General features: G+C 42.7%; 1 protein-coding gene across 1 annotated transcript in view; it reads left to right on the plus strand.

The window, feature by feature from the left end:
- col12a1a (collagen, type XII, alpha 1a) overlaps positions 1-8,904 on the plus strand; it is a 56,513-nt gene extending 47,609 nt beyond the window's left edge. Inside the window, exons 54-66 of the mRNA XM_080479506.1 lie at positions 258-344; positions 796-849; positions 1,153-1,248; positions 1,573-1,626; positions 3,030-3,083; positions 3,375-3,428; positions 4,107-4,178; positions 4,568-4,603; positions 4,691-4,757; positions 4,852-5,034; positions 5,235-5,312; positions 6,279-6,449; positions 7,071-8,904. Of these exons, the coding sequence (XP_080335632.1) occupies positions 258-344; positions 796-849; positions 1,153-1,248; positions 1,573-1,626; positions 3,030-3,083; positions 3,375-3,428; positions 4,107-4,178; positions 4,568-4,603; positions 4,691-4,757; positions 4,852-5,034; positions 5,235-5,312; positions 6,279-6,449; positions 7,071-7,081 (1,017 nt within the window). The 3' untranslated portion in view covers positions 7,082-8,904. The remainder of the gene's footprint in view (positions 1-257; positions 345-795; positions 850-1,152; positions 1,249-1,572; positions 1,627-3,029; positions 3,084-3,374; positions 3,429-4,106; positions 4,179-4,567; positions 4,604-4,690; positions 4,758-4,851; positions 5,035-5,234; positions 5,313-6,278; positions 6,450-7,070) is intronic.
- Positions 8,905-26,660: the final 17,756 nt, after the last annotated feature.

Below are 26,660 nucleotides of genomic sequence, written 5' to 3' on the forward strand. Positions count from 1 at the left end.
AGATGTGGTAAATCTTTGTGCAAACTATGAAAAGAATTTATTTACAATCTGTAACACAAGACCGATATTCCACATTTGATGAATGCTAGAGTGTGTCACGTGATCCTCGGCGCATCGTGTTCGTCGATCAGTTTCTACAGCAGCAATACGTCTTCATCGTTGTTATATAAAAACCTTCCCAGAGTCTCTGCGATAGTTCTGCTCTGAATTGTGCAGCTCCATTCATTCCCCTCCGTCTTACTTTTTGTCCCTTTCAGAGAGACGAGGCCAAGTGTCCCTCCCTTCCCCACTCCTGCACATGCACGCAGGACAGCATCGGCCCCCAGGGTCCACCTGGACATCAGGTAGAAACACTCCCGCCACTGTCCCTTCTTCTCGTCTGTCTTCACCTCACGTCTCTTCTCTATTCCTTTACTTAATAAAAGTGTTTTCTCAGAAGTCCCACCTCTCGGACGAGGTTGATGGTAAAGCCATACTGCACTCTGCGAGCGTTACCGTTAACAGTTGCTCGCCATGCGGCGAGCAGGCTCAGGATGTCTATTATATAAGCTATATTTCCCACTCCGCTCCTCTGTAAAGAGCAGCTCGAGGATGAGGCCGGCGGCATGCAAAGCGCTGCGGGCTTAGGGAGAAGTGTCAAAAGATAAATGCCTGTTGGAAAGAACAACAGTGGAGAAGACTGCAATATGAGCGCTTGGTAAACTCACTAAGCCCCCACAAGGATTTGGTATGCCTTGGGGTTTTAGAATCTGGAATCGGCCCTCACTCCATTTCTTCCTCCCCCCGTCTTTTCAGGGCAGCCCCGGCTCTAAAGGACCGAGAGGAGATCGAGGAGATTCTGGCAGTGCTGTGAGTTCAACTTGTCTTCCCTTTGAGCACGCTACAGATCGTTATCATTGCTTTTACGGGCCGATACTTCATAATTTATTTTCAGTAACTTGCATGACTGGACCACGTTGACCTTATCGTCGATGCTCAAGCTACTCTGTAGCTCGGTGTTTTCCGAAGCGGCGAGAGCTTCGCTAGAGAACCGCACACATCTGAATTCAGTTATCGACTGTATATTTTCACACAAGCGAACGTGAGAAGTTGAAGGTCTGATTACAATTGTTCTTCGTAACCATTTGGTGTCTTTCTGTGCATCTGCTTCAGGGTGCAATGGGTCCACGCGGTGAGCAAGGACTTCCAGGCGCCATGGGACCACCAGGTCCACAAGGACCCAACGGACTCTCTCTGCCTGGAGAGCCTGTGAGTTAATCCACACTACCAGAGGGAAATGTCCAGCTCTGCATGGGCACATATGACACACACTATGACTAAGTTGTTTTAAAACTGGAAGGTGTTGAAGAGCTGCCATAATCTCCGCTGCAGATCCACCAGCGTGCTGAATTTATAACCCGTGTCAAAATCTATTATACTCCCAATTACTTCCAGACAGCCCGCCAGAATACTTCATTATTTCCTTTACCTGCAGATGTTCTTGTCAAAACATGTTATCAATCACAATCACGAGCTAAATGGACAGAACAAAAGACCGGAGCGCAAACTGTTCTTTTCCTCCTTCATCCTCAGGGTCGCCAAGGACCAAAGGGAGATGGTGGAGACCCCGGCCTGCCCGGCCTGCAAGTAAGCACTCCTCTCACATTTTGCGGTGTATGAGCAGGAAATAGGAGACCATCCATGGAGAGCGGGGTTTGCTACTGGAGTCTGGATCCAGTCCACACAGCCAGATTGAAACCACACTCAGAGTGGGAGGCTTACCGTGCCATCCTCGGGGAGTCCCACACTCTCAAATCAGCCCGTTGATTGACAACCCGGAGAAGGCCAGTGATGCAGTTAAATTATTATGAAGCGTGGACTCGTGTTACCGAAGGGGAAATGGGGAATGGAACATGTTCTCCTCCAGCCTCGTAATTGGAGATGATTGTGACTCTGTAGAGCTTCGCAGTCTGTCTGGAGTTTGAGCATCTTTGACTTCTAGTAAAAGTTTGTCTTGGTGACACTTTGGATGCAAATGAATGTCAGCTAAAGTCACTATTACAGTGATTTACTCCTCAAAACTCTTTAACCCTTTGCAGGGCACTGACTGAAATATTGAAATTTTCAACCTAATGATGTTATTGGAAGCGATTTAAAAAGTTTTGTAAAAAAAAGAAGAAACATTGACAGTGTTTACAGTGATTGAGCATGGTGTCATAGTTTATTTTCAATGTATCAGACAGGCACAATGACGGGTACCAATTAAACTCCGGCCCAAAACTTCAGCATTTGTGGTATTTTGAGAAGTTCAAAACAAAAGTGTGGTTTTCCATGACTTTCTCATTCTCTTTCTCACAATTCTTAGAAAAGCAACCCATTTCTCCAAGTGTAGCACAAATTCAGAGTCGCGTATTCTGAAGCTGACATCTTTCCATCATAGATCAATTAAAAGAATGTGTAAGTCACCAAAGATGGTCAACGCAGAGTTATGGTTCCTTTCTCCGATCTGAATCATCCAAGATGTCGAACCACATAATTGCAGCAGCTCAGTGTTTATCTCTCTGGCTACAGCCATCATATCCATGTGGAAATCCTTTGTTAGGAAGGGCAATTTTGAGTGGGCTGGTATTGCATAGCCATCTCTTGGCCGAACATCCCTTCATTCATCCAGCTGAAGCCATTCAGCCAACTCCCACCATTGAACCGGAGAGAACATCACCATTGGTTATTCTGGCTTCTGAATAAGCAAATTCAGACATGGGAGAAAATCCCACTCTGTAATAGTCAGTGCTCATTGGCACAGTTGTGTTGCTTACTTCACTTTGCAATAGCACTGCCTATGCACGTTTCTATAAGACGTCACATGACGGGATACAAAGGGAATATTTTCCAGTTTGTACAGGCAAAATGATATGTTATCGTTGGCTGAAGAAGGTGGAAACTGCTGAATCTTTTCAGTAAATTCGAGGTCAGCAGAGGCATCAGGGAGCTACATAAATATCCTGTTCTTCATCATTAAGATTTGATTAAGTGTGTCTGCTTTTTCCCAGGGTTCTCAGGGGCCACGCGGTTCTCTGGGCCCCGTTGGACCAAGCGGAGCACGGGTAAGGTCCACCTCCAACCCCTGCATTGTGTGCGCACTGTGTTCAAAGCTTGTAAATGGACCCAAACACATGATGAAGCCAGGACTTTTCTGCAGGATCTCCAGTTTCACTCAACAGGAGTATTGTGGTGTTGAAGTTGCATGTTGTCGCCTGGAACAATCCGGCCTGACGTCTTTCAAAAGGACGCAGTCAGAGCTGGACCCAATACGAGGCCGTGACACTGATGTATTGCACCAACGGCGTCCCCAGTGTGTTGTAACGCATGTGTGATTGTATGTTGTTTCTACTTAGGGGCCACCAGGAAAGGAGGGACCATCTGGACCCAGAGGTCCGCCAGGGCCCATGGTGAGTGTGTACATGTTTGTGTTGTGTAGAATTGAGCCAAATAAATACTCCTCAGAGTGTGCTTTCTTTCCTGATATGTCTACGACAATTACTCCTCCGGCTCCACAGAGGCACTCTACTGGAACGCCACATAAAAAAAAAAATAGACTGTAGTCTTTAGGCCCCCGCAAACGTTACGAGGACGGTGCACGCTTCTCATTTTCTTCTTTTGCTGTGGTTTGTGGACGTCTGAATGTACTTAGTCCAGCCAACATGCCAACAGGCAGCGTCCCAGAACAGACTTCATATGTACCATACCAACCTGTGCGCGCCAGGAGCCATTAGCAGTGGTGTCTGCTGTGTGTGTGTGTGTGTGTGTGTGTGTGTGTGTGTGTGTGTGTGTGTGTGTGTGTGTGTGTGTGTGTGTGTGTGTGTGTGCGTGTGTGTGTGTGTGTGTGTGTGTGTGTGTGTGTGTGTGTGTGTGTGTGTGTGTGTTTCCATCTCCTCTCTGGTGTTCTTGGCAGCTTGTGCCACACCCCCTCCCCCACACCCACCTTCCCTCTGCAGATGTCAAAAGCATGGATCCCGACTTAAAGCCTGTTACGCAACGTCTCAGGCAGCGGGAGTTATACGTTGCAATTACATTCATTGCGCAGTTATTTATACTAAAACGGCACTTCACTGTATTTTTTTTTTTAGGGAAGCCCTGGAAACCCGGGTGTACCAGGAATTACTGGAAAACCAGGCAAACCGGGCGACACAGGAAACCCAGTAAGTCCATTTCACCAGTTTTCAAGCATTAATAAGTGTCAGCTTTAGTTTTCGTTCATTTAATTGCCCTAAAGATGACAGGGACAGTTCCATACTGCACTCTCTGCAAGTCAAATAAAAATAAATAATGACTATATTTGTTGAATTATGGGTGTTTTTTGGTGTATTTGGGTGTATTTGCTGCCATCAAAACTAAATTAGTAGTTTCAAAACAGTATCTTGACTTAACTTTGATGAATTCCAGTCTGTGATATCCCAATAACTCTGATCAAAACCATAGAAAAACCAACTATCTTCAGCTTTTTCATGTATAATGAGGTACTATATATCATTTTCTTGGGCACTGTTTAGAGAACTTCTTGTTCTGACCTTGTTTGTGTCATCAACAGGGAACTGCTGGCGTTAAAGGAGAGAAAGGAGAAAGGGTGTGTATATAGTTATATTTGTACAAATTATATTCTGTTGATGAGGGAAGTCACAACATGTCTTCATCCAAATGTTTGTGCTTCCAGGGAGACTTTGCATCCCAGAACATGATGCGCTCTATTGCCAGACAAGTTTGCGAGCAGCTTGTGAACAGTGAGCCCAACATTTCACCTACCGAACTTCTCCATTCGTCCCTGAAGGATCCGCAGCATCCGACGTTTAAATGATCTCCACTTTGTCGTTGCAGGCCAGATGAGCAGAGTCGACATGCTTCTCAACCAGATTCCCTCCGGATATCGCAGCAACTCTCCGGGGCCGCCCGGTCCCCCCGGCACCCCCGGCAACCAGGGCAGCCGCGGAGAGCCTGGGCAACCTGGTCGAACTGGTTTTCCTGGAAACCCAGGTCAACCTGGAAGTCAGGGAGAAAGAGGTGCTTCATTGTTCTTCTCTGTAATGATGAACGAATTAGCTTGAGGATGCTGAGTCCAAGCAAACTTAAAAAAACTTGTATTTCATTGGTTCGATTGTCCTTCTGCATGATTTTCCCCCAACCTCAGTTTCATTGATTGGAAACGCCTCCAAAAACCCTTCATGTGTGCAAATCTGATTTCTTCTCGCTCCTTTCTGCAGGTTTGTCAGGAGAGAAGGGAGAGAGAGGACCTCCAGGGACTGGCATCCGAGGACAAAGGGGAACAACAGGGCCACAAGGTAACTAATCTGTTTGGTCTTCAGTTCAATCTTCGGCCTCAGTACAGAACACATGAAGGATTCCCACTGGTTTTACAACTCCATCCTTTCGGCTGAAAACGCTCGACTGTGACAGCTTCTTCACCTTCCTTGTGGCCCTTTTTCTCAGCCGCGGAGTACTCCCATTAGTCCAATTAAAACGACACATTCCAGCCCGGGGCTGAAATTTCCCTGCAGTGTGTGTCTGCGGCACCTCGGTTTGAGCAGCTGCAGTGCATAAACTTCTTGGAGACCCTCCAGACATATTCCCAGTTCTTTCCTTTCCGAGGGATTCATGTCATGTGTGCATGAAAAACTCCTCCAAAAACATTTCCAGCGAATGGAAGGCATTTATGCTCGTTATTAAGATGACAGTTTCTGTTTCTGGACTTCAGACTGCCTCCGGTCAAAGCTGCGATGCAGTTGCAAATAATGATAATAAGTCAGCGTTTTCTCTCAAAATAAAACATTCTTTCCCCAGGGAAGGGATTGACAAACAGCAGGAAACCTTGTTTGATGTCTGCTTCTGTGAATGAAGCGGGAAAGAACTGAGAAATGCACACTGTGTGTGACTCACTGGTGTGTGAGAATCAGATGGTTGTACCCTGAGCTTTCTTTGGTGGCTCCATGGACAACACATGGGCTCACTTAACAGAGAGAAAAATAGAGGGGGGGAAAAAAAATTCCATGCCGAGTTTCTGCCGTCTAGACAGACGGGGCCGAGGGTAACTCCGCACAGCCCCGGAGTACATCTCGCCGCTTTTTAATTGAACCATTGAAAAATTGAAATGAGCGTGCTGCAGCCGCGCATTACTCCCAAGATTTCCACAGGAGGTTCATGGCTGATGTCAGTCGGTTTTTCATTCTGGGAAAACTCCTTTCCAATTGGCCTCGTTCCCATTCTCTTTCTCTCTCTCTCTCTCTCTCTCTCTCTCGCTCTCTCTCCAGGACCACCAGGAGAATCGCGAACAGGACCCCCAGGTCCTTCTGGCTCCGCTGGGCCTCGTGGCCCTCCAGGTCGTCAGGGTACTCCAGGGGTGAGGGGGCCACCCGGACCCCCTGGATACTGCGACTCCTCTCAGTGTGTTGGTATTCCTTACAATGGACAAGGATACACAGGTACGCTCAGTCCGGTCTAAGTTCTGCATGGCACTACACCGAAGAAACACTAAGTGTATGCACACTAATTACATTTGCACTACCTGACCGCTAATGTATGGAGGCATGAATGTAGTGGCTGAGGGATTACGTCCAGAGAAAGATCGCCCATCCAGCTTTCGGATCGTGTTTTTAAACTGTTGACTTCTATTCAAAATCAGCACATTTCTCAACTGTGACTTTATGATTTAATAAAATCTAAGAATTTAATTCAGATTGAATCGTTCAGTGACAAGCAGACACTTAGCAGGAGTCAGACAGGACGTCACTGTGAACGTATGCTTTTCTTTTTGAGCTCTTGAAAATGATGTTAGAACTCACCTTTTCATCTTGTGAATGAAGCCAAAGCTTGACAGACTTTATGTGCGGAGCTACTATTGCTCAGACAAACTCGAACAATCACTGCTAAAGTTCCCCTCAAGAGAACCCCTACATTAATATACCTCCATACATTCGATGTCCATTTTTGAAAGACCTGGCATGTGATGCATTTTAGAGTACGATGACTCACGTTACGTTAAATAAGATGCGAATAACTTTGTTCCACAGAGAAAACTAACACCCTCTTTGAACTGTTTGCAGGTATGGCATAGTAATCTGTGCCGCTTTACACTTTGAAGTCCTGTTTTTGAGATGTTTGCCCACTTGCTATTGGGCACGTAAGGATAAATCACCAAGGACATAATTATTGAACATTCAAACAAATGTTACGAAAGGCAAAAAAAAGAAACAACACAAACAAACAAACCAAAAGCAGAACGGAGCGGACTGGCACTAACACCATCTCACAGCTACAAGCTACAGCGATGGCAACCTGCTGGCCTGTTTGCATCTTGAACCACGAGCGGTTGGAAACTAGAAAAAAAAACAAAAGCAAAACAAAGACTGAGCATTTCTACGAAGGAAGGAGCATGTACAAACAAACACCACCCGAAACCAGCTACTAACAAAGAGGATTTCATAACTGAAAACAACGTTAATGTAGAGGTGATACATGTAAATAAAACTTTTTTTTTTTTTTTTTTTTCTTTTTTAGCCTTTTTGTAAATGATTGTATGAACCAGGACGTTTTCACTAAACATCAAGTTAACATCTGTATTGAGCTTGTGCCTCGTAACCTTCTGCTTACTTACCACCAGCATAACCTCTGTTTATCACTTAAAACATCTCTGGTCCAGACTGACGCATGTTTCACTTGTACTTTTAATCGTTGTTTTTTTTTTTGTTTTTTTTGTTCGTTCGTTTGTTTACTTTGATCAAAAAGGTGCTAAATGTTGCTCTCTTGCCATTTCCAAGTGTGTATTGTAGTATCAGCTGGTTATTTTACTACATATTAATACCTTGATGGGTTTTTTTGTTTTTGTTGTGAATGTCATCAGAGCATTTCAAACTTCTTTCTTTTTTTATTTTTTATTTTGTACTTTAAAGTTTAGCAGTAGTTTGACACAGGGCATTTTTTACTTTAAGTCCACAGTGCAATATCATTCGAACTGTGCATGTGCAAAGTTGGAGAATTCCTTGATTGGCCAAATCACCCCCCCTCCCCTCCCCAATATTTTTCTAGCCACCCGCTACCAGCCCGACCCTGCGGTAGCGTCTATACCTGTGGAGCCGGCCGGAGAGTTTGAGACAATACAATCACCCGGTTTGTCACGAGTCCCTCGAGGAAAGAGATCACTGCCACGAGACAAAACAGAAAGACTCGCATCGTAGTTGCAGTAAGGAGCTAATTATTGGATCCGCTTCGAACAAAGCGAGTACGCTCACGGGTCTGATGCCCCTGGCTATATTGAGCATATATATTTTATTTAATTTTTTTTGGGGGGACGTGAGAAAAAGTTCAGCAGTACAAACCTACATGTTACGAACCTGTGTGCTTGCTAAGTGTTTCCCTTAAGTGTCTGCTTGTAATATAACTGCAGTTGTTTATCGGATTCCCACGTGTAAGGCACTAACTGTGTGAAAACCAAAGACGTTCGGCGTGTATGTTTCCAAACACTTTTCAAAACTGCCCGTGTTGTTTTTGGTCACATGTCAGTATGTCAAGCTGTTTCAGATACTCCATTGGTAGTTTTTTTTTTGTTTTTTTTAAAGGAAAAGTTTTGTTTTTTTTTAATTCCCAAAAGATTTGTTTATGTTTTGTATGGCCTGTAAACCCAATAATAACTAAACCCATTTTGTTTTGTTACCAAAGGTGGAATTGCATGATTGTGTTGTATATTTAGAGAGGATTTCTAAGTCAGAATATAGTTGTTGTTCTCTGTCGATGCAGTTTTGATTTGGTTGCAAGACTATGGACATAGGATTGCTTTTCTCTTGTTTTTAACTGCACATTTTGTGAATTCCACACAGCCTTATTTTCTTATTTATTTCTGAAACAGAAGAGGCATTTTTCAATAAAACTACTGAAAATGTAGCATCTGTTGTGGCTCTGCAGTTTTTTCTTTTCTTTGACTCTTTTGATTGCCTGTGCATGTAAGCTTTAGGACTTCAAGCCCCCGAAACAAACTGCAGCATTTGATGAGAAATCTGAAGAAACGTCGACCCTTTTTCAGATTAAACTTCTCGATCAAATCGGACTTCTATTGGAAGTTGATCACGTCATGATGCAGGCTCCACAGAATGAACCGTTTAGACTCTGCCTGTGTGTTTCTGGACTGTATTTGTTTTCTCTTTAATTGTTTCGGCAAACTGATTTTGGACCCAGACGACTTTATTTACTCCATTCGGGTCAGTTCAGTTCAGCAGTCTACCCAGCTGAGCCAAGAAAAGATGAATACATAACAATACACAACTGAACTGGATGTATATACAAAATACTCGCGCCACCAGACCACGCGGGAACAAGATACCCCGTCTGTAAAAAGCTCCCAGGATTCAGCAGCCTCCTGGCTGAAGGGGGGGAAAAAAGCCATAGGAATTAAAATAAGAAGGCAAGGATGTGGTGATATTGAGAAACTATTTCCAAACCTTGACGGACCACCCGTCTCTCCCACAGGGAATATACGTCTCTTTTCTGAACCCCAACTATTGCTGGACAGAGTTTAACAGCACAGAGAGACTTAAAACACCAACAGTAAATACTTTAAATTAAAACAAAAAAGGTGAACAATGCATAAAATCTTTCAACTGACATCAAACGACTTTAACTTGCTCAACAAGTGAACCCGCTGGTGCTTCAGGATACAAACACAGTTCCTTGTCAACAATCTTAACTTCCTCTTCATCATCATGTTTGCTCAGCCAATCAGCTCACAATGGACCCGCAGACCACATTCACACCTTCTGCTTTCTTTTTAAAACAAACATACATTTGTGTTAGGAATTTGCTTGGAGGCTCAGAAGTCTGTTATAAAATCTAGTTTTTCCTTCAAGAAGAGGTTTGAAGCAGTAGAGGACATCTGGCGGCCAAATGAGGCCTGCAGGTAAATGAAGGAAGATTGTCATTTTAAGCATATTTGAACAACAAATATATTACTTGGATAAAAATCTTAAGAGAAATGCATGTATTTAATTGGCATTAAATATACAAGTAGTCATTTACATTTAATCAGCTGCCGTAGTTCATAATTTCCGACTTGAGTTGTGAGAATGACAAAGATTAAAGTTGCTCATCAGTGGTTTAAAATCATTTGTCTTTGTGATGAACAACAACAGAATAGAGTTTGAAATTCAGTCATAAAATACTATCTGATCGACATTTACGCAATTATTATCTCATAAAAAGTTAAAGGGCAAATCCACATTGCCCAAAGTCTTTCTGATATGAAGTTCAGTGTCAAAACCAGTTTTTTTTATTAAAAAATACACTTTGAAGTTCAAACCTTAATCTATTTTGACAACTAAAGATATTATGAGGTGTTCAGAGAGAAAGTTTGTGTCAATAAAAGGAAAAAGGAGGGCGTATGAAAACAGCTTTCCCAATACGCAAACCGCCTCCCAGACTTTTTACATGCAACCGCTCGGCTTTTTTTCCCCCGCCAGGCTGTAACGATTATGTGTAGATATCGCCAAGCAAACAATGCGAACCCGGTTGGGCCGGTGCCAGCGATCTGGAAATGCTCAAAAGGATTTCCACCCACCGAGCATGTCTAATGGTGGAATAAGAGAGGTATGAGGTGAGGAGCGAGTGACGGCATTTCTGTTTATTGTGATGAAGGGGAAACATTTCTGAGGGGGAGTTCTGGCAGAAATGCCAGCGATAACGGCCGAGGGGATCGGGGTCGAGACTCCTGTCTGGAAACCCTTTCATTTCTTATACACTGATGTGCAAATTACGAAGAAGTCCGGGTAAATATTCAGACTTCCTTGGAGAAGGGTGAATCTTAAAGAGCGAGTGAACAGCTGCGGCGAGTCATAAAAATGGTCAGCAACTCATGTGTGAGTGTTTTATTTACAGAATATGAGCGGTGGGGGGGGGGGGGGGGGGGGGGGGGGGGGGCACTTCTGAAGTATGTGTGCACAGAATAAAACACAGCTATTATTGTCAGGTCAGTGTGCAGCTTCGCTTGACCCCCTCACTTGCAGCAACATTCACTTAGATGCAAGAGTCTTGTTGAAATATGTTCACACCTGTTAGTGGTGATACGCTGCTCATAATACGCCTCCACATCAGGCTCTAATTTCTGGCTTTAATGTTACTGTTATGGCCCCCTTTCAGGCTGTCCAGGGGACAAGGACATGGAAAGAAAGGATTTGTGGCTCAGATTAACAAGAAAAACAAAACAAAATATAAAGCAGGGAAGTCCAAGCTGTACCGAACGTCTGGGAAATGAAACCCTTTCTGGAGCTCGCTTTATCCAGCTTCAGTTCACCTGGGAGCAAATCCTTGTTGACTATGAAGGTTAGATACAAGGTGCAGCAGGTCGACAGTTCATCAGGACAGAGAGAGAGAGACTGACAATCCACCAACACACACATCCACACCTATGACCAGTTTAGAAATACCAATTAGCCTCAATTGCAAGTTGTTGGACTGTGCGAGGAAATCGGAGGAAAGAGAGAACATGCAAACTCCACACAGAATGGCTCATCCCGGACTCGAACCCACAACTTTCCCCCCATTCATTCACGAGTAACTATAGGAAGTAGAAGTGTTCCAACATCGTAGTGTGAAAAATACAACTGAATGCTGTCAGACTTGTATTTTTCCAATAGGAAGTGAGTTTCAGAGCTCGGAGAACAAAAGTCAATGGCTTTTTCCAACGCCCCCCCCCCCCCCCAGTTTTAGATAAGAAATGTAATTGGCTTTAAAGTAATGTTTTTAGGATATGTTTCAGTGACAGCATGCAATGGTCGGCCTGAGCTTGACTCTGGGATACTGTCACTATGAGGTAAGAGTTGAATAGGGGATTCATCACTCACCAAGGTTTACCAACACTGATCGACGAGAGCTCATCTTTCTCAGGATCGCAGACGACACAGATCAAACACTTCGCTCATATCATAGACTATAGCTCAAGGAAACCAACTCACAATTAGTTGGAGAATAAAAGTGTAATAATATCTGTATATTAGCAACCATGTCTCCTATTAATCACAATGAATTTTTACTTCAGTATGACTCACAGATAACAAACTTCCAAATATGCCTGAAACTCTCATGCACCAGCACAATATTTGTTTAAGAGTCACACGACAATGCTTGTGATTGTCTTTATTTCCATGATGGTGTTTTGGTTTTATGGTTTTCCACTTTGCCTGTCTTGTTTATCTATTTGTCCACTAACGGTCATGTTTTGTCAATGTTCACATCTGGTTTCATGTTTAATGCCTCTCTCCTTTCATCGCAAATGTCTTGTTTGTCTGTCTTCCCTAGATTGTTGTCAGCTGTGCCTTTTTCTCTATCTATTTCCCAGTGTGTATTCCTGTACCGTCCTCAGTCCTGCCTGATGTCGGTTTGTTTGAAATCCTCACCTGTTGCACCCTGTTCAGTCCTGGTTTGTTCCTGTTATCAACCTGTTTTTCTTTTGGATTTCAGGTTCTTCCTTTTGATTAGTTTGGATTTCAGGTTTATTTCCACCTTTTTGAGAGTTTATTTATTTATTTTTTTCTATTTTGGGATTCTTTTCATCTGCAATAAAGATCGCTTTTAATTCTGGATTGCATGTCAGCACCTTGGGTTCATTTCCCGTGAAAACATGTGCACAAAGTCGCAACTGAGAATTTCTAACTGTAAGAAATGGTGGTCTTTCCCTCAGTTCGCCCATCACTCTGTCGTACAAAGTCCAACAAGATGGAGCTCATAAAAGAAGTGCTGAAGCTGCCGGATTGGGAGCAGATTAACGTGACGAAGGCTCATTTCTCACACTTTCTAATTCACACAAACTCAGGTCTTTAGATGGATTTGAGACAGTGATGACAACTACAAGACTATTTGAGTCTCAAAAAAAAACAAAAAGAAAACACAAGACACTTTCCCTTCCTCATGCAGGGGAAATGTGACGTGAATGTTTCAAGATATTTTGGACCCTCCTTCAGGGATTGTTCACAATTTGTCACATCCACGTGAGAGAAGACGGTGACGGTCTGCAGGAGTGGCCGAGGCCGATCTGGGTTGGGAGAGAGAAAGACAGAGTAGCTCACTCCCACAGAGCCAAGTCGGGACCAAACAGTTGTTGTATGACACTATCCATGGCAGCAGCGAGGCAATTAAATACACCTCTTTTTATAAAAACCAACACAATCTAAATCATACAGAATCTCCCTTGAAACGGACAAAAAATCCTCGTTGTGAGCCCCACATGGCTTTTGTCTGCTCGTTTCTTTGACTCCGTTGTGCATCTGTGTCCACTTTGTGGCCAGACTTTCAAGGAGGCTGCAGCCGAGCTTGTGGTCGTTACTATAACAAACTCCTGTTTTTTCTCCACTTGTCCCCTTGAAAAACACAGCCGACGAAGTGTCTCTTCAGCAGCTGTTCATACAGCTGTTTGGGAAGCAAATGTACTTAAGAGGAAGACTTCAAGGAGAAATGTGACATTTGGGAAATGTACTTATGTACAGGTTTGCTCGGCCAAAGGAACAGCAAACATATCTCAGTCCAAAGGGAAGAGGAATAACAGTGCTGTTACCTCTGGAGCCCAAGAGCAACAGTGTGTATCTCACTTTATTAAAATTGGTAAAATTGGTATAAAAAAACTCTTTCATGGTGACGCAAACTGATTTTTTTCTGGAATTCTTAAACATTCCCCAGATACTGTATTCCTTCATATCCAGGTCTGGTGTCTAAGTTGTGTTACTTGGCAACTAACTTGTGCTTTTATTATCATAAGGTGCAATGAGCTCCAGAACTCGACAGCCCTTAAATATGATGAAGTGAGTGGATGGATGTATAATTAAGGGGTGTGTGACGTTTCCAGGAGTGAACCTGTGTATCTTCTGGCTCTTCCTCAGGTACAAACTTCCATTTTTTTCCCCGCCTTCGCCTCGAAACTGACGCCGCAGCGGTTTACTCAGTAAACCTGAGCGTGTTCCTGTCCAAACGCCCAACTTCTGAATGACTGCTACACCACGGTGTGAAACAACCTCTTTTTCCTAAAACGCAAGATCCTTTGGGGAGTTTTTCACACTATGAGGTGATCAACATGAGACAACTGTATCGTGAAACGTTGGAGACATTCAGTGTGAATTTTAGCCTATTTATAGATTTCTTTTTTTTACACTTTACAATAGATTTCCATTACATATAAATGTGCTTTTTATGGCAAAATGTGAAAATGGTTTGGAAATATCCTTCAGCAGCCCCTGAGTGTTGAAATTCTCTCTTTGCTGATATTTTAATAAATGTCCTATAAAGATTTTATTGAAGAGGATTTATAAGACTTTCCATAATGAGGAACAATGAACTATTTAATCCGATTGTCAGTTTCCACTGAATACTTTGAGGCGTGTGACATTAGTTGAATAAACTGAGTTTCACATGAGGTAATCTTGCAGAAAGAAACTGAGCATGTTGGAGTTTGAAATCTGATTGTTGCATATGGTTGCACACCTGGCTTCACCTCATTTTTCTGTATTTCCATGGTGCGATGTGTGAAAGAGGCTGCTCTGATCTTTTGTTTCCGCTCTGTTTGCCGAGCATGGTGCATTATGCTCAGTTTTTAAAGAAAAAAACCCCAAAACCTTTCAGCTTCACACATCGAGAACAAAAGCAAACTCTTACCTCATGGTCAATAGAAGTAGTTGAAGCGGATGACGAGACATTGATTTCACACACTTTGGTGTTTTGCCTAATTGGAAAAAAGAAATGCCTTGAAGTGCCATTTTTAGAAGGTCAGAGGTTCTCAAACGGTCTGGGGGATTTTCTCACGGCGTTTCTGTTAATGTAGCAGCAGATCTGTGATATCAGAGCTGGCACATCACAAACTCAGATCGAAGTTCAAAGGAGGCGAAAACTCCACCGCAGCGATCCGCTGATTTACTGCAGGGCCGCGGAGCTGAGCGAAAAACTTTAAAGAGCACTTGCAGACATTTCTCTTGCGTCTTTGTTAAACGGTTCACAATTCACTTCATGTCATTACTCGCAGCTGTTTAAGAGCGTTTAATGCCCGCTTCGGAATGAACTCAGGCGCGGCCTCCAGGGCCAAAAGTTAAATGAGTCCGGTATTGAAAAGTAATCACCAGTGATTGAAAAGCTGAGTTTTTTATGTGGACATTTAGGAGTGCTATGAAAGCACCAGCACAAGAACCTGTGAGATGACAGCTAAATAATGGACATCACATGCAGTGAAAGGGGAAAAACATGTGGAGAAGTACAATTGTTTTGATGAAAATGTCGACGTTTTCTTGTTCTGCTCATAATGTACGCTACATTAATCATTACAGAGATAGAGACTGTGGCCGTGAAACATCGCCAATGGTTGCTGTAACGCACTAACATCCATTTTTACATCAACGCCGAAGGAAATATTTCATTTTATGTGTTGATTCACGAAGTGTTTGACGTTTTGGTAATTTCTTTCAATTAATTTCCCAGATTTTTCTGCAAGGTAAAGCTCAGAGATTAAAAATGGTTAATGACTGCTACGCAGTGTGTTGGCAAAGCAATGGCAGAAACTTTAGTGGTTCAGTGTCTTGAGATGAGCGGCTGTATTGAGCCACCCACATTTCACAGTTGGTTTCGATGTATTTTGCCGGCTCCATGGCAGATCATGTAATCGGCTTGTTCTGATTTGGCAGACAGTTTATGATGGATTCTTTAACTGATGCAACCTTGAGCAGTTTTTGCTCATACCTCCACAGAGGTGACGTGTCGGCAAAGAGATCTGAACAATTAAACTTCTGGTTACATAAAGAAAAATACTAAAAATGTCGCATAAACAGTATGTTTACCTCAACCTGGGGATCAGGTTGTTGTTGTAGACTTTGGATTGGGCCTTCTAAGGGCCTCACTGGGGGGTGTGGGGGCTTCGACTTGATTGCCCCAGTGACTTCTGGTTCCTTTGGGGTATAATGAAATATGGTAACATACCCAACAAAACGTTAGGTTTAATTTATCTTTTGTCCATATGTAAGTACTCTATTTCCTCTCACAGTACAAAAAAAACATGTGTATCAGGTGAAATGATGTCCTTAAATTACCATAATGTGTGTGATCCACCCAATCTATGCTTCTCTCTCTCTGTGTTACCCTGACTGGGCTTTTTTACCCAATGTCAGCTGGGCTCAGCTCCAGTGTCCCACAACCTCAAGTTGCGCTGGCAAAATATGACCAACTGTATTTAAATTTAGCCCGTCTTCACTCAACTTCTTCATCAAGTCAAAAAGGAGAGGCTCCATCACACACACCCTTTACAAAAACTGTTTTGTTAGCGGGGTTACTGGCCTCCTCAATGGGATGGGCCATGCTGACCAATGGGTTCTAAAGAGCTATACTGAAGCTTTTCTTTGGACGGTTCTCACGACGAGCCAAATATTCCCTTTTAATTTCCTCAGTGGCATCATCTAGAAAGTGTCTAGTGCAGCAGAATCATTTGAAATGATGAATACGGTCATGGTTTCCAAAGTCACGGCTGTCCTGTAAACTGTATGGTCACATCACGATGCAGCTCAAAATCTGCCTTTATTGTGGCTTTCTGAGAAGAGTCACACAAATGTGTGCTTTCCTTGCTCATTAGAAGCAGAGTGGCTTCGATTCAAGGCTCACCAACCAAAACCTACAGGAGGAATGAAGGAGTCCTTTTGAACTTGAAGGGCAAACATTCGGTTTATTGGTTTTTACTTCGACCACATGTTTTCTAGTATTTTCCTGATTCTTGTGTTTTCTTTGCTAGTATTGCACTTTATTTTGCCCTTGAGCTCGTTCACTTTTACTTCTCATGTCCTTCCTAACATGTTTTATTATTAATGTACAAGTTCTTCCTGTGCATGCATGGGTTTTCCATCGGTGGTGTAGGTTAGAGAGCCAAGCTTGCGTTTGCAGGTTTGAATCACACTCCCAACAGGTTGCCACTGCAAGTCCTTGAGCAAGGCAGTCGGCGCCAGGCTGCTCCTGCGCTGTAGCTTCTCCTAGTATTTTTCAGTTAAGGGCTTCATTGATGGTTTCAAAGCAGAGAAATCATTTCCCTAAGGGCATCAATATGATATGCTTTCTTTAAGTATTTCAGCTTAATTCCACGACTCAAAGATAGGTTTTACGTTAATTGGTGGAGCTAGATAAGTAGTTGTGTATGTGTGTGTCCGTTTTGTTTTTGCTTATTCTCAGCTGGGATTGACTCCCTGCAACCCTTCGCCAGATGAGTGGTTGATTCATCTGTGTTTTGGTATCCTCATCTCCCCCTGCATTCACACTGTGCTTTTCCCTTGTCTCAATGCCAGTTTGTCTTTGTCACTTGGATCAAAGATTCAAGTTATTTTCTTAAACTTTGCTGTTAAATATTGTTGCCGGTGTTCTACTTTTCACTGTCGACGACTCCGTCCTATGTTTTGGGCTCTCGCTCTCACTGTTAGTTCGTCTACTCCGCGAGGCCGGCGCGCCCTCCGCGAGGTTCACAGCTCTGCCCTCTGTGACAGGAAGCGGCACATGGAGAGCACAGCTGTGGAGATCAGCGGCTGAAGGCCAACAAGTGTTTTGATCCCCACAAAAAGCTGCGCCGACGTTTGCAAAATATTTGACCTTCTTCTGCCGGGCGAGCCGCGATGGCGTATTTACCGAGGGATGAGGGTGGTCTCACATGCTTTGGTTGTTGTGACTGAAGGAGTAATGAGGTGAGACTCATCCTGCGGATCTCTCTGAACTTGACACGCTTGTTGACGGTTGGAAGGCAGATAGGACGAGATGAAAAAATCCTCTTTTTCTATCTCGACTTTATCCGCGAGCGTGGGTGAACTCCACTCGCATTAGCCGCCGGTTGACATACGTGTTCCTCCCTTTTGGGAGGTGCTTTAAACGGTCCCAGGCAACTGTGAAGTATTTCACTGGAATAATTCATGTCAAACTACAACATGATCTGCTTTCATGAGAGCCTTCTCTTTCTAGTCGTATTTTCCAGCGCTCTCAGCCAAACGCTGCAGAAAACCGAGCGTTTTGTGGCAGCGCGTTGCGACTCTAGTTAGCATTTCTCACCAAACACATCAGACGTCCCAGCGCCGTCCAGAGAGATCCATCCTCGGCGAACGATGAAGTGTGACAAACATGTAGTGAAGACGTCGTCCGTGCCAGCGTGTACCGATTGCGTAACGGCCGCTCATTAAAACGGAGTCTAATTTCATGGGAAAGATGCAAAAGTTAGTCATCATCAAGTTCAACATCTGAAGTGAATAGAAAACGTTATACGGTGAAAGACAAGAGCAAATACTTTATTTACATGCTTGACGGGGGAGGACGCTTAGATAGATGTAGAACTAGATCATGATATCATAAAGAAGTTGCAGAGATTGTACTTTAGTGAACTTACTTAGAAACGTGCCGTTCGTTTATTATCTCTCATTAGTATGTTTAAGCAATGCGCACATCGCTGTATAATTGCAGTGTGACACGTTAATTGAGCTGTCAGCACAGTGTGAGTCAGTACGATGACTGATTCACTCATTAAGTTCAGCTGAAGTTACATCAGTCCGGTGAGAAGCCAAACCGAGGTGCACACACATTACTTTGGTCTGTTTCAGTTAATCAGTCATTATTATTAGAGTCAAATATTTTTAACCGCACGCCTGCAAGCGCTCCATAAAGGAGGACAATTGTTCTGCGGAAAGCACCTGAAATAGAGCTCTGATATGTTGAAACTAAGTTCATTCAGGGCCACGAATGTTGAGATATCTCTTGTGATGCTGCCATGATGACCAAATGAGTCTGTGAATAATAAGGTGTTGCCACTCCGTTAAGCAGGAGGTTAGAAAAAGTACAAACTAGTGTCGACGCCAACGCTTGACAATAGTAACAGCGACTCCACAGCTGTTTCCATTTATGACAAAAATACAGAGTAACAAGCTCACACAGACTTCAAAAGTCATTCATTTCATAACAGTCTTCAGTTGATCGTTACTACCAGTGGTAGCATTGCAGTGATGCGTTACTTTGAAATTCTTTATTTTCAGCACCAGGAAAAAAAAAAACCCATTTAAACTCAAACCGAGGCACATCGGAGAAACTCGGGGTAAAGTTCAAGACCCATAAAAACGAAGTTTTACTGGATGTCGTGTTTTATTGCGGGTAATTGGTTGCGTGCCATGATTTCACCTGCTTAATGTGGCTCGTATAAAGACTGTGACGGGCTCTGGAGTGAAGGTTTTGAGGGAGGAGTTTAACAATTAGATGTGGAGAGTTGAGAGGACTTTCATGACTTGATGATAAATAGGATATTATGCCATTTAACTTGGCACGCAGACTGGAAACAGAAGGAAATCGCTACCACACTCTGCCTGTTCAAATATATGACTACTCATACGAGGGTGCTTGGAGAACGTCTGTAGCTGCTTATAAACTCGAAAACTGGCTTCTCTTCTCTTTTTCTTTTAAAGGCTAAGCTGTTTATTTCTCCCTGGCATTCTTTTCACTGGCACCTTGGCTTTGTAAACAGTACAGGAAATTTAAGCTTTAGAATAACAACATGTAATAAACTCCCTAATTTTGCTGGATTGCTAATACATTCACTTAAGTTTTGTTCAAGAGCGATATTCGTTTTACGATAGGTTGGAATTTCTGACATGGGATTGTTTGAGCTATCAAGTGAGCTACATGGATTTCCGACTTCTGTAGATGTGAACACACTTTGCTCCCGGTCTAGCTGACTTCGGAGGAGAGTGTCACTGCTCGGCTGGGTTGTTTGAGATTCCAAACCTGGCAGGTTGACCCGTTGTCTCGTCTGGTAAAGGTGCACAGTGCTCTTCGGGGGATTTTTGACAGAATCAAGTTAACTTTTCCATCTTTGTTCTGTCTTTGTGACGCTCAGCTCTCTGCCGACCTGCTATGTGTCTGATTCCAATAGGCAGCCAAATATTTTCCAGCCGATTCGGGCCCAAAAAACATTGAACAGTGAATTGTTAAAGGATTGAAGAGTATTTCTCTTCTTTAAGAACCTCAATGCCCGCAAACCTTTATGACATTAAAAGATATATAGTATGTGCCAACAAATGAGAGTAGTGAGAAAAACCCCTAGCAAGCCAGATTTTCTTTCATCCCTTTAATCATGAGCTGGCCTTCTAGATTTGACCGTCGGGAATCCTCATTCCAAAGTTGGAAACTATTGATCAGTAAATGATCGTGTTCCAAGTTAAAAAAAACAAACAAAACCCAGTAAAACACTGGAAGAATTCACAAGAGCTCGCTTCAAAACAGCTGGAATGCTGTTGGACGCTGTGAGTCGTCACTGCATACCGACTTCATTCAGACAGTGGAGTGGGTGATGGTGTGTGGGCCCGGACTCTCACCGCTCTGGCTTCCCAGAGGGGACGGAGGGAAAAAGAAAATGCACACAGAGGTCAACTAAGTGCTGTGTCACTTTTTCCTGGTGGAGCAACTTTGCGAGAGCCTTCTCCAGTTTCCCCTCCGGGCCACGGCAGCTGTGGGAGCGGTGAACCCCCAGCGGAGGAAGAGTCTCCGTGACTCAGCTCCCGGAGACGTCTGGAAGGAAACTACTCGCTGTTCTGGGAAAGACTGAATAAGGAGAGGAAAAAAAAGTCTTATGTTGTCATTCACTCCTTTTTTCACTCAGAGGAAATTAACTGTAAAGGACACAATATTCTGATGTGGAGATAATTATAAAAAGCTGCTTGAGAATGAGCAGTGCTGTTTAATTGCTCATTACTTCGTGGGATTTTAGTGTTATAGAGTAATTACTAAGACAACTTTAAATTATAGTGGGATTCCCTTGTTTTAATAAGACCACGAATACTGTGCGTTACCATTGTGATGTCATGTACTGAAGAGGAGTGAAGAACGAGTCCTTTGTATTGCAACTCTTAAAACTTTTAACAGCATTTTCAGCAAAATATTGCAGCTAATTTGATCAATTCATAATTTTATTGTTGTGGTTCGGCTTTGAGTTCTAAAACATTCCTTCAAGAAAAAAGTTTAAAAAAGTGAAATGCCACCATCCACAAATGACTTGTAATTACGTCTTATGATAAACAGAACCAGTGAATATGGTCTTACAGAATAGGCAAAAATAAGTCAATGGCTCCAGACTATTTCTATTTTCTTGGTCATTCAGGCCCTCTTTATAAGTACTATTTACTACGGTCGTGGTGTGCATGTACAGTAGCAATGTTTCCATGGAAACGCAGTTGAAATGTTTTTATAGGTTTGTGTTTTCAGTTACTCTGAGCACCGTCATGTACATTACACCTAAAATGCAATAAACGTTTTCCCCTATTATGAAGAAAAAATGTTAAATGTTGCATAAACAAGGCCTTAAAGTATACAGTATTTTGTTACCATTTGCAAATGACTTTTTTTGAGCTATGAACAAAATACACCATTCATTCAATCTTTATCATTTTATGATCAAATAGATCCGGACAACAAACAACGTTATATCTGAGATCCCATGTAACTCTTACAACAAAACTTACTTTGGGGAAACGGGCAGAGCCTTTAATCCAAGAAAGAACACCAAACAGAATGTGAAAAGAAACAGCAGGACGACTCCCAAGATCCCAAAAAGACAAAGCAGAACAAGAAAATACAAAATCTGCCATCATTGGTCACTGCAAGAGAAACAACCATATCATGAACTGGGACATGGAAAGGGTCATAACTTCAGAGGGCAACAGAGACAAATGGTGGTTAAAGAAAGACATCGAAATCAGGAAGTAGATGACCATGAACCGGGACGAGGGGGCCGACACCCTCTCACACACCTGGGACTCCATCCTTCAGAGCCCATCGGACAGGAGGAGGCCGGGCTGGCAGATTCTGACTGATCTGTCAGGCCGACCACCTGATAAAGACCGACATGTCATCACACGTCAGATGACGCCCCGAGGAAGACTACAAACACAGGCGAAGCATGCCAGCAAGAACGACAAAATGAATGTAATTCAGCTGTGTTACGTTGCTTTGGCCATTTTTGGTCCCAAGCAGCAACATGTTTCTTTATTGTACTTCAAAGCTACCTTCCTCAACTGTTTTGTTTGACCATGTTAAAAGTCATACAGTCAAATAAAAGTTTCACATGTGGGTTATAATCCATTATAATTTGGTTTGAGCCAATTATAAAAGGATCATTGCCCACAGTAACCACCCGGGACATAGATTTTGGTTGCCTCTTATGTCTTTGTACAGTTGATTCCTTCAACACAGTACACTGGTGTCCTCATTGTGACAGTTGCTGACATACTGTTCATTAATGAAGGTTAATCTTTGATATTTTAAGCTAAAAAGGGCATATTGTAGTAGTAGTAGTAGTCTTTATTTCGAATTTGTACAATGCAATTAAAAAAAATAAAAAATAAAAAGAAAGTAATATATTGTACATACAATTCGAAAAGGAGTAGGTTGATATTGTTGGCAGATGAGAATCACAATACTGTAATAATGTTTAGTTTCAACAGTCAGCATGACTTCCAGCACATCCTATTATAGCTTATGATGGGAAATTACAACATTTTTGAATAGTTTTACTGAATTCACATAAACACAATAAAACTTGTGACGGCCAGGATTAAAAAGATCCCCAAAGTGTATGAAATTATCTACAAGCAGCACACATTTAAAGCAATGTATTTGTGCCGGAGCATATAAAATCAGATCTGCAGGTTGTTCTCCCATATGTTCACGTCCAAGTGCATTTGAACAGTATGAGAAAGAGACTTCACAGGATTGACCTGCATGGAGAGGTGTGCCAGGAAAAAGACTTCACTGTCCAAAAAGGACATCAGAGCCAGTAAATATAGAGGCTATGGCTGGGTTCTCTGGAAAATCTGCTCTGGACAGATGAAAAACGGAGAGTTTTTCTGGCCACAGTGATAAACATGTTTGGTGCAGACGGACGAACCTCATACTCACTGCGAGACACGATGACAACAATGGTGTTTTCATACTGCCGTGTCACCGCCTCAGAGACTGGATGAGTTTCCATCGAGTTGGCTCTGACTTGTACACCGAAGAATTTGAGGATAATGTGAGGGAAAATGACCTTTTTCAAGAAGACGATGGCAATCAGCGCACTCAGCAGAGCATCGGCTAAAAAAAAGAAGGCAGGCATTGAAACAATTTGCGACTAAAGGCAGGTATACACTGGGGTTTTCATCCGTGCCTGATGGAAGATGAGCGATTGTGGCAAAATCTTTTGTTAAAGCTGTTATGTTGTCCAGTGAGAGGGGTTCAGGACTGCTGGAGTGACAGAAATGAGACCATCTGGTTGCGCCTCACAGTGTGACTGCTGCCACCACCTCTATGGCCACTCAACTCATAAAAATGCAGCAGGAAACGATCATTTGCAGATTTTCAAGGGAAATAAAACATTGGACTCCACATTCTGTTTCTATAACAAGCTTTTTTTCCTTGTACATAAATGCTATTGGAACAAGAGCTCGGCCCTTTGGTAAGTTTCCTTTATTTTATCCTCCGACGGCACAAGATGTTCTTGTGTATTGATGATCGTCGTCACAGTTCTCGGATTCGGTGGAGGTTGATGTTGTGCAGTCAACCTTACCCGTTAATGGAATCCACGTTGAATTCTGCGGCATGTATTAAACTTGGAACAATGCAGATGTCACAGTCTGTAGGAGCCATTAAATAGAAAAAAAAACCTTTGGAGATATTTCCGCTCAAAGACGACAGCAGTAACCTTTTCGGCCCACCACCTTATTCACAAAAGAACAGAAGATTAAAAGCTCCCCCCCCCTCGTGGTCCATCTGAAAGGACCGCCCCTTTATTTATAGGTACAATGTGAAACAAAATATAGTTTTTTGCTGGTCCAAATATATCCCGAAGCCAACAGCTTCCATTGGGTGTGCTCACTTTGAGGAGTGCCGACATCTGGAGGTTCCTCAGAATAGAACAACCGCTGCGCCTTGTCAAGATAATCCCGTCGTTGTGGAGTGGTTTGGGTGGAGGGCACACTCGAACACACCGCAGGGATTAATTATCCTATGTGAACCTGAAAAGCTCTGAGATCGTGCAGGAAAGAGCTGGGGGACGTGACTTGAGAGAAAGACATCTGGGAGCGTCCGAGCCTGCTGCCATCATAACCCTGTCCTTGGATAAGCATCATAAAAAAGATGGATGGAAGGTTAGTGCAAGACCAAAGGTCAGGAGGTCACCAAAACAAGGATTTCTCCTTTGGGCATCAGAAAAGCTACAACAAATTTCTGGTTGTTAAGTTCAGTCATGAGCTGAATCAGTTGGAGTGAGGACCAGGAACTACTCACAACTCAATTCATGGTTTTGCATTTGAGAGGAAAAGAGAAAACCTTAGCGATATTGCATTTCTATGTTTTAACCCTTTATAGGGCAAGATACTTTCTAATGTCACAAACATAAGAAAAATGACACGAGATTTCTTTAAAAGGGAAATAACAGTAGCCGCTATGCACCTCATCCACCTCGCCATCTTATATCTCACATACCATAATGCCAAACTGTGCAATATCGAATTGTCTATGGAGTACAAATGATCATACTACAATAATTCTGTCTGTAACCACACTGCAATTTAAAGTTGGTCCACTTTCACTCCTATATTTTGTTAGGACTCTTATTCCTTTTGCCACTTCCATATCTAGTTAAGTTAAGGTTAGTTAAGAGTTTATATTATACTTTGTACCTTTTCTGTTACTTATCTTTGTTTTCCTCTGTGTGCTACTCCTCTTTTATTAAGCTGCTGGAACTTAAATTTCCCTGGCGGAGTCATCCCAAGAGATAAATAAAGCTGAGTCTAAACTCTAAAATGAAACCTAATCTAATGAAATTATCCCATCACTCATGAATTACAGCTCAGAAATGTGTCTAAATGGGTAATATTTCTCACTGGAGTTCTACAAGCGGTTATAAAGTCATATATTAGTAGTGCTGATGTCCTACTGTGTAATGTGTTGCAGTAAATATTGTCACTTGATTTATGTTTAAATAATATATTTTCTCAAATTCACAAACGAGAAGCACCAATCAGGTGACTTTGTGGACTAATCTCCCGATTAGTCCACAAAGTAAGAAGTGCTTTTCCAAAGGACATTTTCAGAGAAGTGTCATCGTCTGTCATCATTTAACCAAATTCTAAAGATTCCATGCAAGCAACACCGATTTCAACGTGTTGACAAACTGTTGTTTCATGTCTTCTGTGATCCTTAACTCATTTGGAAAATGCAGGAAGATATAATGAAGTTACCGAACACAATCACGTACCAGAGTACACTGGCATATTCCAGTTTAGTCTTTGATATGAAGAAACAACACGGAGACTTCCAGATGCCCTTTGTGCTTTTATCCACTTTCAGGCTACTGGCTCCTCTAAGTTCTCCTCAATGTACATGAAGTTGGAAAAAAACTGTAATCGATTCCACATCAGGAAGCATGAAAAAACAAACAGAACTTAAGGTACAAACACTCAAATCAAAAGAGGAATTATGGCTGTTTTTCTTTGACCAGTTAAGATACATGACATGTGTGTTTTTATTGTGCTGTATCTTCTGTGGCGCTTGTACACATGTTTTGTTGGTTTGACTTTATCTTGTGATCTTAATGGCTTTGTTTACTCGGGTAAGCCTGTCTCTTGTGACTGTATTATAAAAGGTCTTCAAAAGGTCTTCCGACATAGATTTAGAGATGGATTTACTTAGTTTTTAGAGGTTTTTTGAGTAAAATTCAATGTCTGTTCTGTAAAACTGTAAAAACAGATTTAGTGGTTTACGAGGAGAAATAATCTCATGGCTGGCACAGCGGCTATCCTACACCTCCCTCGCTGGTCATTCTGAGGCACTTTACAGCTTCGCAGCGAAGTCGTTGTGGACAGTCTCGGCGGAACATGTTCGTTTCAGGTTTCAGAGCATACAGCACATTACGGCTTTGACTTGGTGTTTTCCACCACGACCTCTGAAACTGTCGCCGTAATGAAATGCGGCTAAACCGACTCACGAGACGTCTCCTGGAGTTTATCTGTACATCTTTATTACAGATAAAGCACATCAAATCATAATGTGAGTCACTGGATGTGCGCGCTTCCTGCTTTGAACTCTCCCACAGGGTGACATGAATAATTTTTTCCCCCAGACCTTAAATGAGTTTGTTGTGTGTGTGAGTGAGTGTGTGTGTGTGTGTGTGGGGGTGGGGTGGGGGGTGGGTGCAGGACGTGCTATGAAGTCCAACCGTCTTCATCCGTGTGGGAGGGACATTCCAAGCGGGTGATAGCGCGGAGCTTTTATAATCTTGTTCCTATCGGTGATGGATTTCACAGACGATCACTGTCTGCTGTGCGCCGCTGAGCTGTTGCAGGAAAACCGCACAATAACTGGGGGAGTCTTCTGTCCTCCGCCTCCTCCATCCTCCCCGGCAGGACGCGTATTTCCTCACCAGATGATACGTAATTGCAGCTGGTCCTGATTTAAATGAAGAGAGAAAAGGACAATGTGTAGTTTTAATGTAAAACAGACTGTATGTCTACGGTGTAAAACTATGTTCTCGATCCACCGTTTGTGCGTTTCAGAGATTCGCCGTTGCAATAACACCTGAAGTAAACTATTGTGTTTGTATCATTTGCAATTCTAAATAAACCTGCTGAGTGAGTCGGAACACC

This window comes from Lipophrys pholis (assembly GCF_963383615.2).
Source record: "Lipophrys pholis genome assembly, chromosome: 14".
Lineage (NCBI taxonomy): Eukaryota > Metazoa > Chordata > Actinopteri > Blenniiformes > Blenniidae > Lipophrys > Lipophrys pholis.